An 18,858-nucleotide genomic window follows, 5' to 3' on the forward strand; every position below is an offset into this window, starting at 1 on the left:
TCTTCCAAAGCTCATGGTTTTGTAGCCACGAACTCAGCAGGAAATTGTCCTGTGGCCTCCGGAAAAATGTCCAGTGGTGCCACTCTTGCAAAACAGTGTTGCAGTCACTGGCTTGGAACCCTTTTTTTCTTTAACTCCATCACCATCCCCTCCATCTGCCGATATGACAGTCAGGTCATAAACATGTAAAGCAAACTTGATATGACACATTCTGTAGAAAAGTCAATCTGCCGATTAGGCTGGTACTGTATACATGCTGCACACATTAAAAGAAAAAGGAGTCTTATACAGAGTTTTTCCAACTTTCTGAAACTTTAACTGGAGAGATTAACAACTGTCCTATATTCTTTCATTTAGTGTGTATGTTCCAGTATTGATGACAGTGGAGAATATAACACTGTCTGACCTGTATGCGTGTAGTTCGGTTGAGTCCTGGTGACTTGGCATATGATTTACTTTGTTTTCATACTCAATGTGTTCATACACCATTTTATGTGTCTCCATTTATTGTCATTGATTCAGCAGTCATGTATTCAAGTTTTTCCTTCAATTTGCCACAGGCCATTGAGTTTATACCTCCATAAAAGGGATACTGATTGATGATTGGTTCACTTAATTGCGTGGTATGAACCAGGACCAATTGGCTATTTATATTTTAAGCTGATAAATGACCAACGGAGGTGCGAAAGCCTAGAGGTGTGGCTCAGAGGGAGTCTACCTTATTGGATTTTGCCAAGCTCTATGAAATCATGCCTCACTTCCTGCACATCTGGCTTTTTTAAGTAATCTGTCTTTTTTTAGTTGGCATACTTCCTGCATAAAATCCTGTGTGAGAGGTTGCGATCTTTCATTTGAATCACTCCTCAGGGTCCTGTGTTTTAATGAGTTGCCTTGAGCCTTCAGTCCATATTCCAACGTCTAGTTCAGATGAAAGTCTCAACTTATGAGTCGACCTTGGCTCAGAAACTCACCCTTAAGCCAAGTGCGAAACAAACGGAAGACAGACAGAGGCACAATCTGTGTACCGTGCTTCTCAGCCAGGGCATGTTGAATAAGAAGGTATAGAAAATGGATAGATTGGTTGGAAATGACAGCAAATAAATCCTTATAATTTGTTCTTTTTATATATCGCTACCCATTCCATTTCCAGCTCCTTCTATCCACCCACCTCCTGACTGCGGCATCTGTCATTTTATCCACCTGTGCCAGTGGAAATATCCTCTGCTTCTCTAGGGTCTCCGACTGTCTCTGTGGAGATCGCCCCTGTGGATCCGTCCAACGGTTCTCCGCAGTAGCTTCAGGTGGATGAGCGTGCTGAGCAGCATTAACCATGATCTGTGGGCTAATTGTGCACACACACACACACACACCGAGATGATCAATTAAGCTTAAGAAAATGAAAGCAATATTCTGTCACTTCTCTGCCTCCTCAGATTAATGACTTGTTTTTATATTCCGGGGGGTTGGACAGGGTGGGGAGACTGGGCTCACTTTGGCAGAACATTAAAAGCGTGAAACGTTAGGACATGTCTGGTGGCATCACAGCCAGGAGGTAATTAGATTTTCTTTAATGATAATGGGATCATGTGGTTCTGGTACTGAAGTTCTCCCATAATCAAAACACCCTACGCTGAAAAAAAAGACTCTGTTGGATAGGCAACAAAAACATGCATACGTTGCACATAGGAAAATCATGTTCACTGAAAATGTGTAATCTTTATAATAAATTCTTATATATGGTAAAGTAATATGGCTTTAATGTTAAAGGAGAGAGCTTTTATTATGCTCAATATAGTCAATTACCATCTGTTAAACTAACTTATTTAGGAAGTGTAGGCTATGTTTTCATGTTCCTGCATATTTCTGTGCAATCTTGATGACTTTAGGATGTCTGTAGGATTCAGTCATTCAAATTAAAGTTAGAAACTCTTCTAATACCATGGACATTAAAAACACTGTAATTTAACTGTGTCAAACTGTGTGAATAAATCTCTGTCAAATGTGACTCACTTGAAAGAAGGAGGTACGAGAAAAGCATCTAACCCGAGATTCCACCAGATACGTGTCTGCTGCATTACGGCTCCAGTCTGGTTTTGCTCCGCCATCCGCCACTCGGCAACCCCCACCGGTTGCGTTTTGAGTCCGCCACGGTGCAGTACTGTCGGACAACTGCCGTCGCTAGACCAAGGAGTTCCTGCGATAATCACATAATCACTTGCGACCGCAGTTATAGTTGCATGTCATAAACACAGCTACACCCTCATTTTATTGCTGACATTCACTGCCCATTCCTACAACAGGAAAAAAGTTATGAAATGCAGGTTTGGCATATTTGGAGGATGAAATCATTAAGAATGAACAATTCCCAGTCTTGTAATTAGTGTTGTCCAGCATCAGAAGAGGCCTGAGTTCCTCCTTATTGAAACCCTCCAGTTCAAACTCAGCAATGAAACAGAAACTTTACCATTACTGGTCTTCTTTATTAGTGTGACATGTGCAGCGTTCAAACTGTAGTGGTGGAGCATCTGAATGTGTGTCAGCAGCAAAGCATAGTTTTTCTCTCCTCCAAAATTAAGCTGATCAGGTCTTCAGCAGTCACCTGAAGTGGGATCTGGTTTTCCCGCTGAAGCCTAAGAAACTCCATTACTAGTGCAATCTAAAAAACACAAAGGAGTTTGGTAATCTATAAGAATGACAGGACAGAGTATCAGAATTTATCTAGCATTTTGTTTCAGTGTGGGCTTGGAAGGATAGTAAGTCTTACCTTTTAGATAGATTCATATATAAATCCCCATTTATGTATCAATGTAAATTATAGGAAATTACTACGTAAAATGGTGAAACTCGAGCCAGAGACATTATAATTAGGTTTCTTCTCCTCTCCTGTGCCACTTTTTCTATGTTCTGTTCTTAATTCCTTACTTTTTCATCCTGTTCTGACTTTCCTCTCCTCCATGCTCTCCTCCTTGCCCTACTTGGGGTCATGAGAGGAAGTGGTTCAGCTGGTCATTATGCTCCCTGAACTATCTGCCAGCCTCAGGGCCTGACATTTGGCTCCTCAGTGGGACTTGTAGCATTCATTACGCCAGCAGGGGCAGGGTGGGCATAGAGACAGATATGCAAATCGGGGAGGGGGTGAAGTTCCCTATAAAGGGGAAAACCCTCATTAAAATCCTAAATGAAAATAGTTGTGTAGTATGTGCATATATGGAATTGGTCCCTCAGACTAGACCTATAACTTTTTAAAGTGTTTCATCTGTGTCTCTCTATCTGTTTTCCTCTTACAGTTGACAAACTTCTAGCTCAGATAGTATGATTGACACTTGATGATTGCCCAAGCTTCGTCTGTAGAAAGCATTCACCTCCAGTCCACTGGAATAAGCTGGTTAAAAGAACACATTGAGTAATGACTGATTGGTTAGCTCAAGGGAGATTAAAAGTAGAATAGAGTTACAAGAGGCGAGGTGAAAATTTTGCGTAGAAGAGAAAATGCAAATGGTACTTTTTCAACCATTGGCAGTTCATTCAACATTTCTAGAGACCAGTAAGCACAGAAACAAGTAACAACCCCATGCAGTGGACTTTATGAATATGTTCAGCCATGTTTGCATTATAAACCATTTGTTAAACCCTGCTAAATGCAAAAATTCTTTGGTTTGGCAGCTCAGATCAGATGTCTACCCAAAGGATCAGATTCAACAACCAACTGTATTTCTCCAGGACACTGACATTGTGAACTACACTTTCTTAAAAGAGATGTGAATGAGAGTAAAAAAATGTTTTGGTACAAGAAGGTACATTATGTCTTCAAGTTACCAATACTCCATAAAGTCAGTGTTGCCAGAGTTTCTCCAGAGCTTACAGTTGTATTAAATATATCATATGAAGCAATTCTGCATTCAAATAGCTAAAAATGACTATACTTTTGTAATGTATATTTTTGAGTTGTTTACTTGCATTATCCCAAATGTTTCCAAAAAATCCCCAAATCCAGATAAATCCCAGTTTCCTCAAGTTAACAGTCAGTTCACATGGTCATCTGATGCTACTGTGGAAAGGAAGAGTCACGTTGGATAGGGTTTCATCAGCAGTGGTGGATGTTATATGTTGTCTACATTAACAGTAAAGTGAGTTTGACAGCAGGGACATTTGTGTTTTTTTGGGTCCTCATGCAGTGTTTATTTGCTGCAAACGGCCAGTTTACTTTACTGTACACTAGCCATATTGTTGGCGAGCACTGGCACACACAAGGATATGTGTCTGTATGGTTAAATCCAGGACAACTTTAGGTGAACTCAGTATTTAAGTAATTTCCCCTGTTCTCTGTGTAACATTAGGTACCATTAGGTAAAGTACATTTGCTATCCTGCTCCAGTTGTCAGTCAACATTATAGTACATCAAAACCTGAAATGGAGGTGAGCTCAGCAGTCCACCTCTACATTCACATTGATAAACAGGACTGAAGATAAATCCACATTTTAATCCCAAATGTTCAGGAATAATCTCTGAGCACTCCTCCCGTCCATAAACAGTTCCAGATCTGAGCAGAATACGAAGTGACTCTGTGTGTCTATTCTCCAGAGGGCCTGGCTTTAACCCAGACTCTGTAGTCTGCTCTAAGCAGCTGAGCTTTGGCTCTTTCCCCCCACTCCAGTCCTGAATTGAACCAGTACTGGGCCAGTATATTTAATTCTGATTTGAAAAAAACCCCAAAACAAAAAAAAAACTGACATAGAGGTTTGAGGATGTTAAATGTGTTGTTTAAGATTCCTTTCCCATAAGTGTTTTGGCTAGTCTTGACCTTGTGGGAGTTTGCTCGCAACTTTTTGTGTACTTGTTTCTCTCCTATGCACCTGCCTCATGAAATGGATGTGAGAAGTACCATTCTGTTATAAATTATAACTTTAATTATAACAAAATTAATACATACTTGCAAAACCGAGGAGTTTGATACTAATTCTGATTCCTCTCTTATGCACCCTCCTCCCCCAATCGTTTTTTTTCCCTTTCAAATGACTTAATTCGATTAATTTACTTTTTCAATTATCAAGTTAGGATGTGATTTCATTACCCTGCTTTGATTGTCATTGTTTGACTGGAGTTGTTTGACGGGTTCCTCTGTTCATTAGCTTGTGTGTTATTTATATTCTCATTAGCCGGTTATTTACAGTGTATTGTAATTAGCAGAAGTGTCATTGGTATGCAGTGACGAAAGCAATAACTGTCCCTCTGTCTACTCTGTCAATCAGTGTCTGTATGCCGTGCATAAGCATAGCCACCAGCATAAAAGCATGTTTTTGTCTATTTGCAGAATGCTGAATCAGCATTTTCATGGATATTTGACGTGACACTTGTGATTTTGTGCATTATATTGGGTTGCATCTTGTTTAAAACTTTTGTCAATGTTGCAGCTGTGGCCTGAGTAGGCACTTGCTGAGAAGATAAAATGGAAAAAAGAAACTGCATTGTGAAGGAGGCAAGAAAGGGCAGCTGGATTGTAGTTCATGCATTTGTCTGTAAGCTTGGAGTTTACTATTTCATACCTCATAGCAGCTTCTATGGATACAGCCATTATTGCATCTAAATTAATTTGTTTAGAAAAGTTTTACAATTTGCTGAATGGTGAAACTATTTGCAACTAACGGTTGCTTCAATTCCTATCTGTAATTATAACGTTTCTGCCTACATTTCTATTGCAAATTAAATACATGAAAATTGTGCTTAATCAATAAAATGCCATTCAGTTTAGGAATAAGTAGCTACATCCTCACAGGTTTCATCATGACTAATTTTCACTTAAAGCTGAGGAGATTGTGCCAGACAGATGGTTTATTCTTGTTTCTACTGGAGCTAAACAAAGTGTTAATTCTTCTTTTGTTTTGCTGTTGCTGGTATTGCCAGAGCTTCCTTTTGGCACTTGAGAATGAGCTGCAGTGTTAACAATGTGTACAGCTTTAACAGGAGATCCTAAAGCAAGGAAAACAAGTGAAGGCCAATGGAATGAATAAGCAGGATAACAGCAGCCCACATGCTGATAGTGCCTTTAGAGTTATACAAATCAGTTTAATGGGCTGGAGAAAATGAACAGATATGTGTTCATACACATACGAAACAGGCTAAAAATGAAGTGTGGAGTAGACCTACAGTACATAAGATATACATTTGTTCTTATCATTTGATAACTGTAAAAACATTAAAAGACATGGCACACAACAAAACCATCCTTTCCACACCTTTGAAATCAGAAAATTTAGAGAAGTGGTCATGACCACATTAGGACTTTAGCAGTGTGCAGTTTGACACAACACTTCAACACTTTGTATTAAGCAGAAAGGTAGAAGTCAGGGAAATAAAATCTTAAAAGATTTGAGGAGTACCACTGCAAAAAACACATGAAAGCCATTTTCAGGTGTGAACATGAAGTGCTATGATCCAAAGAAAATCTGATCTTTAGAATTGTCTCTTTGAAATGACATGTTTAACAGAAGACAGAGAGGCAAAAAGACAGGCCAGCATCCAAGCACCGCAGAGCAGTGTAGTAGTAACGATAGGCAGGTAGAGTACAATGAAGCACTCAGTCAAAAAGATAGCAGCCTCTCTGCTAAAAGCTGCTCAGTACAATATAAGAATATACCTGCACCACTTTCACAACTGTCACCTTTATACATGATAGACTTCTATTTGCAACCTAATGGGAGACGTATTTAGACATAAGTGGGAATAAATGGCTGTACCAAGGATGGCAACCACAGAAGCACATTATACTTCTGTATCAGGTCTTCTAGTAGTTAGGATCCATAGTTGCAGGTGGTTTCTCTTCAGTCAAACTGTTGTTCACCTCTCAGGTAGGCCTTTTCCACAGCAGACACTTTGGCTTACCATAGCAAGAAATAGACAAGTGTCCCAGGCAGCCATCACAGTGTGACAGTGAGCAAACATACATGATACCAGGAGCCTGAAACTGAAGCAGCTAAAAGGAATTCAGTTGGAATTAGGGATGCACATGGTTAACCGTTTAACCGTTAACCGATAACAGGAACTTTGACCAATTACTACTATTGGTAAAACATTTTTTTAGCTACTTGTCAATCAACTCATGACAGCAAAAATTAAGCGTGCAAAAAGGAGTTCTGTGTGGGACAGTTTCGACCGAAAAGGAGATGAGGTTATTTGCAAACTATGCGGTACAGCACTGAAATATTCAAGCAATGCAGTACCACTTGCAAAGCAAACATCCAGGATCAGATGATGGAGGACCATGATAGCAAACTTTGCCCTCCATGATGACAGGGAGAAGATGCAACGCTCGGCGGTCTGAGGAGATCACACAGAAAATGTGTTCAATGGTGGAAAAATACATTTTGCCTATCAGCATCGTCAGTGGCGACGGGTTTCAGGAGCTACTGGGCTATGTCGAGCCTAATTACCAAATTCAATCAAGACCGCCCATTACCCGTCGATTAGAGGCTCTTTTTGAGGAGAGGAAAAAAGAACTATTATTATCGGGAAAATAACTCCCGATAATGACCGCCGTTCTATACATTATCCCGCTTATTACACGGCTACTTGCCAACACGAAAATAAAACGTCAGACAGTATGTCTTTTTACAATTTATTTGTTACCGTTCAGGCGTTCACAGTGTTTTTCAGCAGAGAAATAGTTCGCCATACCGATGCCGTTTCGCTTCTCCCTCTTCGCTGCTTTCCTCTTCTTCTTTTCTTGACCTTTGATGACAACTCAGCCTTTTGCCAAGACTCGAAATCACCGTATTTAGCAAAAATATTTAAGTTAATGTGAAACTCATCCATACTAGTGGCATAGGAGTAGTTTTTTCCCATATGAAGTAGACTACAGATCAGCTGACGTCGCTTAGCAACCGAAGATGCTGCGCTGATAAATGACCGAGACTACTTGCGGAGCAAAGATTTTAGAGCGTGGAGTGATACGAAATACGCGAATCAGAGGCAAAAAGGCCACTTTCCTTGACGACGGTCAAATATGCTTAGCAGCGGTCAGTTATACGAAAATAACTGACCGCCTAACGTTGGGAAGCTCCATTTAAGTGAATGGAGCTTTCTGCAGCATTAAGAAGAGCCGTGTAATAACTGTTATTAATCGGTTAATGAGCGTCGGTTATCGGTCATAAAAAAAAAATAAAAATGTGCATCCCTAGTTGGAATGTCTTATGTACAGAGCTCTAAAGCCAATGATGAAACAATCAAAGTTATATAAAATATGTTTCATTAAGACTGTTGAAAAAGGTTAATGTCATGAAATGCATTTTTGTGTGCCAATTGCTCAGTGATCTGATCTTAATTTCTTTCTTTCTTTTTTCTTTTTTTCACTTTTGAAATGCATAAATGTTACATTCACCAGTAGTATAAATGGATATACAAGCAATGAGGCAGAGAGGTAACTTTAAGAAAAATGTTAAAACATGCTTCAAAAATTATTTTCTACCACAATCTCAGCCTAAATTTCATTTCAACGGTCTGTTTCTTTGCATTTTCCAAAGGTAGCTATCAAAAGAGAGACATAACTTATATACATACAAAAAGGAAGAGGAAAGGGAAAACCAATTTAAATAAAATATATACAAATTCTCTGGCAGGTTATATTTTGTTTCATAGATGATACAGTGAGATATTTGGATACCCAAGAGAATAAAATAAGGATATGTCGTCAATCAATCGTTCATTTTTTAAATTGCTTGGTGTATTTTAGAGAAAACATTTTCATCATGTAAATATTCATTGTCAGATCTATTTCTAAGCTTTGTGTTCCCCTTTCCATGCCTCCTTTCCTGTCTCTCGCCTCACTGATTTCACTCTAACATTTTCATGTAAACTCATCTCTGCTGCCACCCCTTCACCGCATCCCGCCTCTCATGAATATGTGCTTCTAATTCATTGTCATGTATCTCTGCTGTTTGAGAAGATGATTCATCTTTGAACTAGCTGTGATCTCATTCACATCTGAGAATGGACCAGGTCAGGACTCAGTCTTTTTCACTCACTTGAGTCTGATTAATATAAATCGCATTTCAGGTTTTGGAATATCCATTGTACATGTTGAATAATTTAAAATGAATTACTCACACTTGTGCAGATGCACTGTGACGCTTAAACAGTGTTTGTGTGTGTGCGCAGACACGCCCCACGCGGTAGCCTGGAACACATTTACCCTTTTTTTGATGTAGTCTATGTTCTCTGGGCTTTTTCTCACTGTGTCAGTTCCCTGGTGGCACCCAGAGGTCTGCTAGCCCCCACTGATTTCCCTTGGTGTTTGAGAAAGATACAGGGAACTAGCTCTGGGCAACAGCACCGTGTGTCCCACCAGCCTGTTTGATGAAATCAATCCACAACACGCGTGTGTGTCTGTGTGTGTATGTTTGTGTGTGTTTGTGTGTATATGTGTGTGTGTGTCCGTGTTTTCTTTTTCCATTTCAATTTCTGTGTCGTTTCATGTCATATGTGAATTGGTACTGTTTTACCTCATTTTACCTGTTTTACTGATTGAGCCCCTCACACACGTGCAGCTCATTATACAGTTACTTAATAGAAACACTACACACAATGGTTACAGACCCTTTCTGCCATCTTTATTGTATCACTTTCCTCTTCGTCCAGTCAGAGCTGGTGTCATCCAGCAGCACAGCAGATGGGTCCATGCGATAGCGAGGTAATGGCAGTCCTGCGCATTCACATCCATCCCACCGTACAACCATCCAATGCAGTTAAGATTGATTGAGCCCTGGCTCCATCCAGGGGATGAAGCTGATAAAAGAGGGCAATGAGTCTTCAGCAAGGCCACCAACATGAGATCATGTTATGATTAACACAACAGACATCAGCCGTTGGCGTTATACCCAGATCCATTGTCCCATTATAGAAAGCTAGATGTTTATCATGTAGGTTGATTGCTGCTGATGCTGCATTATATTCTGGACTGACGAATTCTTATTGGTTACATGATACTCAATTGCGAGTGGAATTATGGTATCTGATGGAGACAGTGAGGATTGAGAGGGTCATCTCGAGTCTGATATCCCATAAAACATGTAATGCGGGATTGTGTTGCGTTCAAGAGACCTCGCTTTGCCAGCGGAATGAGAACATAATTCACTGAGATCTGTTCAAGATAACCAATTTAGTCATCGTTTTTAGCACCCTAATTTGCTGCCAGTTAGTGTGTCTGTGTGCAAAACTGTGTGTCTGTTGGTGTGCATGCTCACTGAGTCATCTCAAACATTGTGGCTTTCGAGGTGTGAAGTGGAACAGAGTATAGGTAATGAAGGAGATGGCACTGTGTAATTATTCTGCAGAGGAGGGATTACTGGTTTACTTAACCATTAATGGTTCACCTTGAAGTGCAAATGCCAAGGGGATAAAACCCACACCTCTCTGCCCCTCATTACCTTCTGCTGGACTAAAGACGTTTGCTCTTAAGCCACCGTTATTTAATGTAGGCTTTGCATATTTTCCAGAAGCCTCTTTTGTATCTCATTTGAATAGTTTGGCTAATGTCCTGTGGCAAAGTACCGTCTGGTATTAAGGAAAAGCATGAAAACAGATCAATGTTTATGAGCCATGCTATGCAGCGCTGCTATTTGATGCTTTGGAGGATGTTTTGTTAAGTATGTGGGTCACAGAAGAATCACAAGAGGATTCTTGCCAGAAAACATTGAAAACTTTAGTGGGTTTAATCATTTCAGAAAGATCAGCTTTAGGATTAGAAAAAAAGAAATGCTTTTGCCTGCTCTTATTTTGTTTAAAAAAAACTGCAAGTAGAGGAACAATCATCCACATTGATTTGCTGTGCTATTTTGGAATTACGCTGCTTCATTGCCGCCCAAATCTACTGATTATAGCTCTGTAGCGTTTGTAGTAAAGAATGACACCCCACAATTTAAAGTAAATCACTGCACATTCACACAGACAAACTCATAGACTTTCACACACACACACATACACACACACACACACAGCATTGCACAGCTATCCTTGTTCGGACTTAACACTGACTCCCATTTGTCTTTACATACTAATCCAGACTCTGACTCTCACCCTTACCTTAACCAATTTATTGTGGGGAAAAAAAGTGTAAACACACATACACAAATTTACCACTCGTCAGAAGTATCAATCTGTGTCCCAAACATACCCTCTCATTAAAACACAGTCACGCATCTCTCTAAGAATGAGTGGAAATAAAACAAATTAAAAAGGTATTCAGCTGATGGTAATTTAAGTGGATGTATCCAACTGCAGCTTTAATATGAAGCCTTGGGTGGAGAATAACATTCAGAAATCTCTGCCTGAAATGGAAAGATATGAAACACAACTCAGAAGAACCACAACTTAAAAACAGTTTCTCTCTCTCTCTCTCTCTCTCTCTCTCTCTCTCTCTCTCTCTCTCTCTCTCTCTCTCCTCTCTCCCTCTCCCCTCTCTCTCTCTCTCTCTCTCTCTCCCTCTCCCTCTCCCTCTCCCTCTCCCTCTCCCTCTCCCTCTCTCTCTCTCTCTCTCTCTCTCTCTCTCTCTCGGCTTTCTCTCAATGAGCTTCATGATGTAGTCACCGGAAATGGTTTTCACTTCACAGGTGTGCCTTTTCAGGGTTCATTTGTGGAATTTATTGCCTTCTTAATGGGGTTGGGACGATCACTTGTGTTGTGCAGAAGTCAAGAAGGTACACAGCTGACAGTCCTATTTGACAACTGTTAGAATTCATATTATGGCAAGAACCAATCAGCTAAGTAAAGAGAAACAACTGTCCATCATTACTTTAAGAACTCAAGGTCAGTCAGTCCAGAAAATTGCAAAAACTTTGAGTGTGTCGCCAAGTGCAGTCGCAAACACCATTAAGCGCTACGACGAAACTGGCCCACATGGACCGCCCCAGGAAAGGAAGACCGAGAGTCACCTCTGCTGCTGAGGATAGGTTCATCCGAGTCACCAGCCTCAGAAATTGCAAGTTAACAGCACCTCAGATTAGAGCCCAGATGAATGCCACACAGAGTTCTAGTAGCAGACACATCTCCAGGGTTCTCCCTAGAAATGTTTAGTGTTGCGGCGCACCGTCTGTGGGGTGGGGGGGGGGGGGGGGGGGGGGGGGGGGGGGGGGGGGGAGCCAACGCTCGTCAACGTCAGTCCGGGGGGGGACACAGACAGACGGTCATCAACTCCGTCAGCCGGGGGAAGGACGGACGCTCATCGCTGTCAGCGGGGGGACGGACGCTCGTCACCGTCACGCGCGGAGTATAGCGCCGCTGACCTAGCGGTATAGCGGCGTAGCGCCGCTGTTCCACCGTCTGGGGAGAACCCTGCTTAGGCGGGAGGCAAAAACGCTTGGGCGCCTAAGCCGTATAATGGCAGGGAAAACCCTGATCTCTACATCAACTGTTCAGAGGAGACTGCGCGAATCAGGCCTTTATGGTAAAATAGCTGCTTAAAAAAACACTACTAAGGAAAAGCAACAAGCTGAAGAGATTTGTTTGGGCCAAGAAACCCAAGGAATGGACATTCGACCAGTGGAAATCTGTCCTTTGGTCTGATGAGTCCAAATTGGAGATTTTTGGTTCCACCCACCGTCTCTTTGTGCAACGGAGAAAAGGTGAATGGATGGTTCCCCCCGTGAAGCATGGAGGAGAAGGTGTGATGCTGTGGGGATGCTTTGCTGGTGACACTGTTGGGGAATTATTCGAAATTGAAGGCACACTGAACCAGCATGGCTACCACAGCATCCTGCAGCAACATGCCATCCCACCCGGTTTGCGTTTAGTTGGACCATCATTTATTTTTCAACAGGACAATGACCCCAAACACACCTCCAGGCTGTGTAAGGACTATTTGACCAAGAAGGAAAGTGATGGAGTGCTGCGCCAGATGACCTGGCCTCCACAGTCACCTGACCTAAACCCAAACGAGATGGTTTGGCATGAAATTGAGCATCTCTCGGAACTCCTTCAAGACTGTTGGAAAACCATTTCAGGTGACAACCTCATAAAGCTCATCGAGAGAATGCCAAGAGTGTGCAAAGTTGTAATCAAAGCAAAGGGTGGTTATTTTGCAGAATCTAAAATATAAAACTTGTTTTGAGTTTAGTTTTAGTTTAGTTTAGTTTATTAGTTTATTCTATCGAAGACAATCCCAATTAATTAACTGCATCAACAACAGTGAAAAGGGCAGCTTTAGCCAACATGGCTAATATCCTGCTGTAGTCCCCAGCCAGATGACAATAGGCACCCTAAGAAACAAAACAAAAAAACAAAAACAATATATTACAGCACACTGATTAAAAAGAGAGCATTAGGATAGCTAGGATACAAGATAAATCAATAATGATGATAAGATAAGATAAGATAAGAAAGGATAAGATAAGATAAGAGAAAACAGTGAAACATCAGTACAATCATGCAAAGACAACACATAATCAAAGCATACAGAAACAACACAAAATATAAGCACACATCAGCACATACAATCACATTCAGGAGTGCAGACAGACATCACACACTGTAGACAGGCAGCATCCATGACGCAGATAACACACAGCCATATGTTAGTGTGTGCAGGTGTAACTGTCGACTAGCCATGTTTTTAACTTGGCTGTAAAAGTGGAGTATGTATGTGTATCTTTGATATGGGTGGGAAGTGAGTTCCAATTATGTATTGCTTTAACAGAGAATGATAACTGGCCAAGAGTTATTTCACACTTTTTTGTTTACTACATAATTTCCACGTGTTCATTCATAGAATAATAGTGAATTTAGATTCAGTGAGAATCTACAATGTAACTAGTCATGAAAATAAAGAAAAGACAATAAATGAGAAGGTGTGTCCCAACATTTGCCTGGAAGTGTGTGTATGTATATATGTATATGTATGTGTGTATATATATATATATATAAATAAATACTCTATAGATTTGTGTGGGTGTGTCCCACTAAATCTGTCTAAGTGTATCTCATTGCTGACAAGAGCCACAGATTGAGGGTTGAGGGTGTGTCTCGGATTGCCTCCTATTTCAGCTCAGCTGCAGCGGCAGGATTTCCATTTTTGTTCCCATTACCAAATAAACTGCACCATGCTGTTAAAGCTTACATGAGGAAGGAAACACATTAATAGAAAAGGCTAACATTTTTAAGTGGCTGTCTGGGTAGCTGTAGCCCGAAATTGCACTTTTCATACACCTGCTGCCCTCACTCTAATTTTAGAAACCCAAACATGAAACATATTCTCATACAAAAGAAAGATCATGAAGAAGGTAAGCTTGTCACGCTTTTGATGGCTGAACTGTGTTAGCATGAACATCATTAGTTTCGATTTCCTGAGTTTTATTTCAGAAGCAGTTCTTCCTCATTGTTTTCTTTATACAATTAAAAAATGAATTTATGAAGACATTGAATTTGATGTGGTTTGCTCTCCACTCCATCTCCAGAAAGAGAAAAACGGCTCCTGCAGTTTCTTGTAAAGAAATTCTGTTGTATTTGTGCACAAGTGTTTTATTCATGACACCCGCACTTTGCTCCCTTTCCCACATGTTGTACATGACAAATATAATCGACTTCAGTCTCAACCCCTCGTCTCTCCACTGTCCTCTCCAGGAACCACGGTGATGACGATGATGGCGTTTGACGCGGACGACCCCGCCACAGACAACGCTGCACTGCGCTACACCATTGTCAGGCAGTCACCAGACAATCCCTCATCAAACATGTTCTACATTGATGCAGAAAGAGGCGACATTGTCACCGCCATCTCCCCTGTGTTACTTGACAGAGAGGTAGGTCGACTTGAAAAACGTGTGCGTGTGTGTGTTTCCAAGTGGAGTCTGAGTTGTTGCTGGACGGGCGCTTGTCACTTACATGTCACTAATGCTGCCAGTTAGCAGGGTTAAGAAAGTATGTATGTGTGTGTCATATGCAGCCTATATGTGTGAGTGTCTTTATGAAAGTGAGTGCCGGTGCGTTTCAGTGGGCAGGCGTAGAAGCCACAGGAGGGTCTCTCCATTTCTCCGTCTAACCGGAGCGAGACAACGGGATGATTGCTTTTTCAGTAGGGTGACGAATGCCAGAACATCGATTGGGTTCACTGGTGGAAGAGGAATATTAGCTGTTGTCAGACACTTAGCGCATAGTTTAATTGAGGTGATACACACTCATCCGCCCACTCTGGTGGTGTCCAACAAGCCAGGCTGAAAACCTCCCATCCGGAACTGCTGGAACCACAGCGGCCCTGATGAGTCGCTCCCCGAGCTACAGTAAACTGTTTAATGGAGGCGTAATTGATTAAAAGTACTGTGGAATGAGATGTAATCAATGCGGTGAGCTCTGTTGCTGCTGGGTTTTGTGAAGGGATTGAGAGATTGAGTGATTCAAATGATGTATGTTTGCCTGTGTGATAGAAAAGGAAGACTCTTTAAATGTGCAGAGGTGGCAAAATTACAAACATTCTTTACTCAAGTAGAGGTGCAGATACTTTCATATAAAAAGACTTTCATACTTGCCGTGTTAAAGTAAAGAGTATACCGAAGGACATTTCTACTGGCCATTTCTGTGCATCGCTAACTGAACCTCAGGACATATTGATAGAATTCAAAGTCCATCAGATTTTAAGGTAAAATCAATTGCATTTGTCCCAGTTGTTAGTCAGTGCCCCAGAAAGATAGCTGATTATTGAGTCTCATACCAAAAGGTAAAACGCTGACATTTTAGAGTGGTAAAGTGCCCTGAGCACAGCAAATATTTGAGAAAATATACATAAGAAAATATAGGGCTTGGTCTCTGCAGATACGAAAAACGAACACACTTTTTCTCCCCATTTGAGTCTCCCTCTCTGTCAGTTTTTTGTCTTGCACGGAGAGGCTGAAATCGGTCTTGTGATATTAAGAAGACGGCGAATACACATAATCAATAGTTTGCAATTCCCTGTGAATGCATTACAACTCAAATAACAAGCCTGAAAAATGTAAGGTGTAGAAAGTACGGATATTTGCGTTAAGATGTAGGGAGTACAAGTAGTTGGAAAAATATGTACTCTACTACTACATCAGTACTAAGTAAGGTACAGATACCTGGAAAAAGCTACTTTAGTTTTTGTATTTGTAGTCAAAGAGGCAGAAAGTAACAGAGTACTAAACATACAGTTTAACCTCCAAGATATGTCAAAAGATAACACTTAATGTGGAGAAAAAAGAAAAAGCAGCAGTACTCCTCCACCCGCCTGCAGCCAAGATTTATTACAACCACTAACTGGCTGGTGTTAGAATGTGCAGTTGAATGCCTTTGAAGAAGGCACATAGCCAAATTATCAGCCTGTTTGTAGCCTCAATAAATCTCAGAGGAAAAAATAAAAACATATTCTTGCTATCACTTTATTCTTCATTGGCAGTATACTCATAAGGTTATTAGTAAGTCCTTTAAAGTTACAATGACCTGAGACCCCAGTCAACCCAAGAATCCCATTGGTGTCATGTTTGGTTATTTCACTTTCAGTACTGGTTTAATGAGCACCTTAGGTGGTGGCTACACATGGTTTATCCTGACAAATTATTTTTAGTTCATATTCATCAGATGGTGTTTGGACAGGGCTGATTACACATCTGTACCTGTGCAAAAGATCACATGCAGTGAAGGAAATGTCTTTCTCTCAAGTACCATCAAAGCCAAAGAAGTGAAATCCAATACAGTGATACTATTTTTTTTTTCCTAACTACACAGCCAACAGCTACGACAAATCCATGCGTGTGATACCAGCCCTCTGTGGTGTTAATAAAGCTGCAGATGTGGCCACCCAGAAGCTGTATAAGCCCAGAGCAGCGTGTATGATTGTCTTTATGTTGTATCTACAAGTATCTATCCCCTACACAGATTTAATTTATTAGTGTGCTGAATTTAATATCCCCAGGGGTTTTTCAGGGATAGTCCAGCCACAGTGCAGCATCTGTGTAAAATAAGAAGGAATACAAGTTTGACTTCTTCAAAAGCACAGTCAGTCAGCAGAGCCAGATGGAAGTGCAGAAGGCACAAGTTTTAAACTGTCCTCCTCTAGGTCTGCAGAGATTTAAACCCAGACACTTCAGCACATTCTCGTAAATATGGCTCCAGCATGACACCCATTTATTCCATCTGCCGTCCAGACTATAGTGTTTGAGGACAGCATGTCTAGCATATGTGTGTATTTGTGAGAGAGAAAGAGAGAGATAGGTTTACACACTTAAAAGGAAGAAAAAGCGAGAGATGGCCAAACTTTGCCCGTTCGAAATTCCTCAGACATAATTCAGGTAGAGCACTAAGTGTATCTGGATAGACACCTCACCTACCCCAGGAGGCTGAAAGCAATCCAGAGAAAATTGGACAATCAATTTTGTGACATTGAAATCAGTTTGATTTTTCCACTAGTGCTCTCTCTGCGGCGTAAAATTCCGTCTTGATATGCACATTTATTCCACTGCTCTGTGTTTTTCTCCTCACTTTGCTCCCGACACGTCTCCCCTCACTGTCTTATATTATTCTGACACACGAAGCTGTTGGATCAATGGCAGGCTGTAATTTTTGACGGCTGATATTGCTCGGGGTATGGGGCCATTCTCTTAAGTCTGCAAAGACGGAGAGGTGTTCAAATCTTTACTGGATACAGATTGAAATCTCTCTTAATCATCAGAACGCGGCTAGGAGGAATCAAACGGCTTTACAAAACTGTCCATCTTAAACACATTTCTACTATGGAGCAGAGGCTATGCTGTGAAGCTGCTGCCTGCAAACACGTACTCGTACGGCACGCCGTAGAATTTAGATCTGATTAGGTCTAACAGGGAATAAATTTGACTGGTAATGAGAAAGAAAAGGGTTGAAGTCTCTCACCAGTGTTAATAAGCCTGTTCTACCCACTTTGGCCTATGTGAAGGCAAGCGTATGGCAGTTTGACAGAAGCAGCCTGTGAGGTGTTATGTTATCTTTCTGAAAGATGGAACGGAATTATGTGTTGGTCCTGTGTGTGATTCAATATGTGTATCCATGAGTGTGTTGGTGATATTACTTGTCTAAGCTTGAATTAATAAATCAGCTTTTCAGAGAGAATATCATCCCAGCTGTTAGCCAGGGAGGAACTTCCATCACAGAGGCTGAAGACATCGTCTTGCTGATCCTGTATAATACGGAAAAAGTAAATCCCAGTATATAAGCTGGTTGATTTATCAGTCAAACCCTCGTTCCCTTAGTCAACTTTGCTTTCATGCGCCACCTCCCATTGTCGCGGCCCGACTGCGGTACATGCGTCTCAGAGGATTGTGAACTGTGAGGAGCAGAGATGTGAATCGGAAAAGAAGTGAGGAGTGCTGGAAGGGGAACGTACATTTCCCATTTGTCTACAAATTAACAAAGGCTCCTCTGAATGTGCTCAGGTCTACTCATGTGATGTGATTCATTTGCAGTTATATATATACTGTATACAATAGCTTGTAACAGGCAAAAACCTTTGAATGAACAAACCCCATTGTCAGACACATTTTAAAAAAGAAATACCACAGCTAAGTTAAAACTTTCTTTCTGTTGAAAATGTAGTTTCTTAAGGTTCAATTTAAATCTTTTTTTTTTTTTCTGTTACAATGCTGTGCTTGTTCTCTAGTTAGTTTTAGGCAAAAAAGGCACTGGTCTTTGGTCTAGATAATGCTTGTTCTGTCTTATATTGGGCACAACTCGGGCCCCAGAAAAGAAGAGATTCAAAAAAACATCATGACAAAGAAAAAATATAATCATGATTTAAAAACAGAAGCGATTGGAAAAAACAAATGTAATGTAATAATGATAATGAATACTGAATTGAAAGGTTAAGGTTAGAGTAAAGGGCTAAGGGCAGG

At 40.9% G+C, this 18,858-nt stretch overlaps 1 protein-coding gene across 1 annotated transcript in view; it reads left to right on the plus strand.

Moving 5' to 3' along the window:
- Positions 1–18,858, plus strand: part of cdh13 (cadherin 13, H-cadherin (heart)) — a 233,285-nt gene that overhangs the window by 94,040 nt on the left and 120,387 nt on the right. The window contains exon 7 of the mRNA XM_030425730.1: positions 14,606–14,784. Within this exon, the coding sequence (XP_030281590.1) occupies positions 14,606–14,784 (179 nt within the window). The remainder of the gene's footprint in view (positions 1–14,605; positions 14,785–18,858) is intronic.

Source organism: Sparus aurata, chromosome 8 (genome assembly GCF_900880675.1).
Source record: "Sparus aurata chromosome 8, fSpaAur1.1, whole genome shotgun sequence".
NCBI classification, from domain to species: domain Eukaryota; kingdom Metazoa; phylum Chordata; class Actinopteri; order Spariformes; family Sparidae; genus Sparus; species Sparus aurata.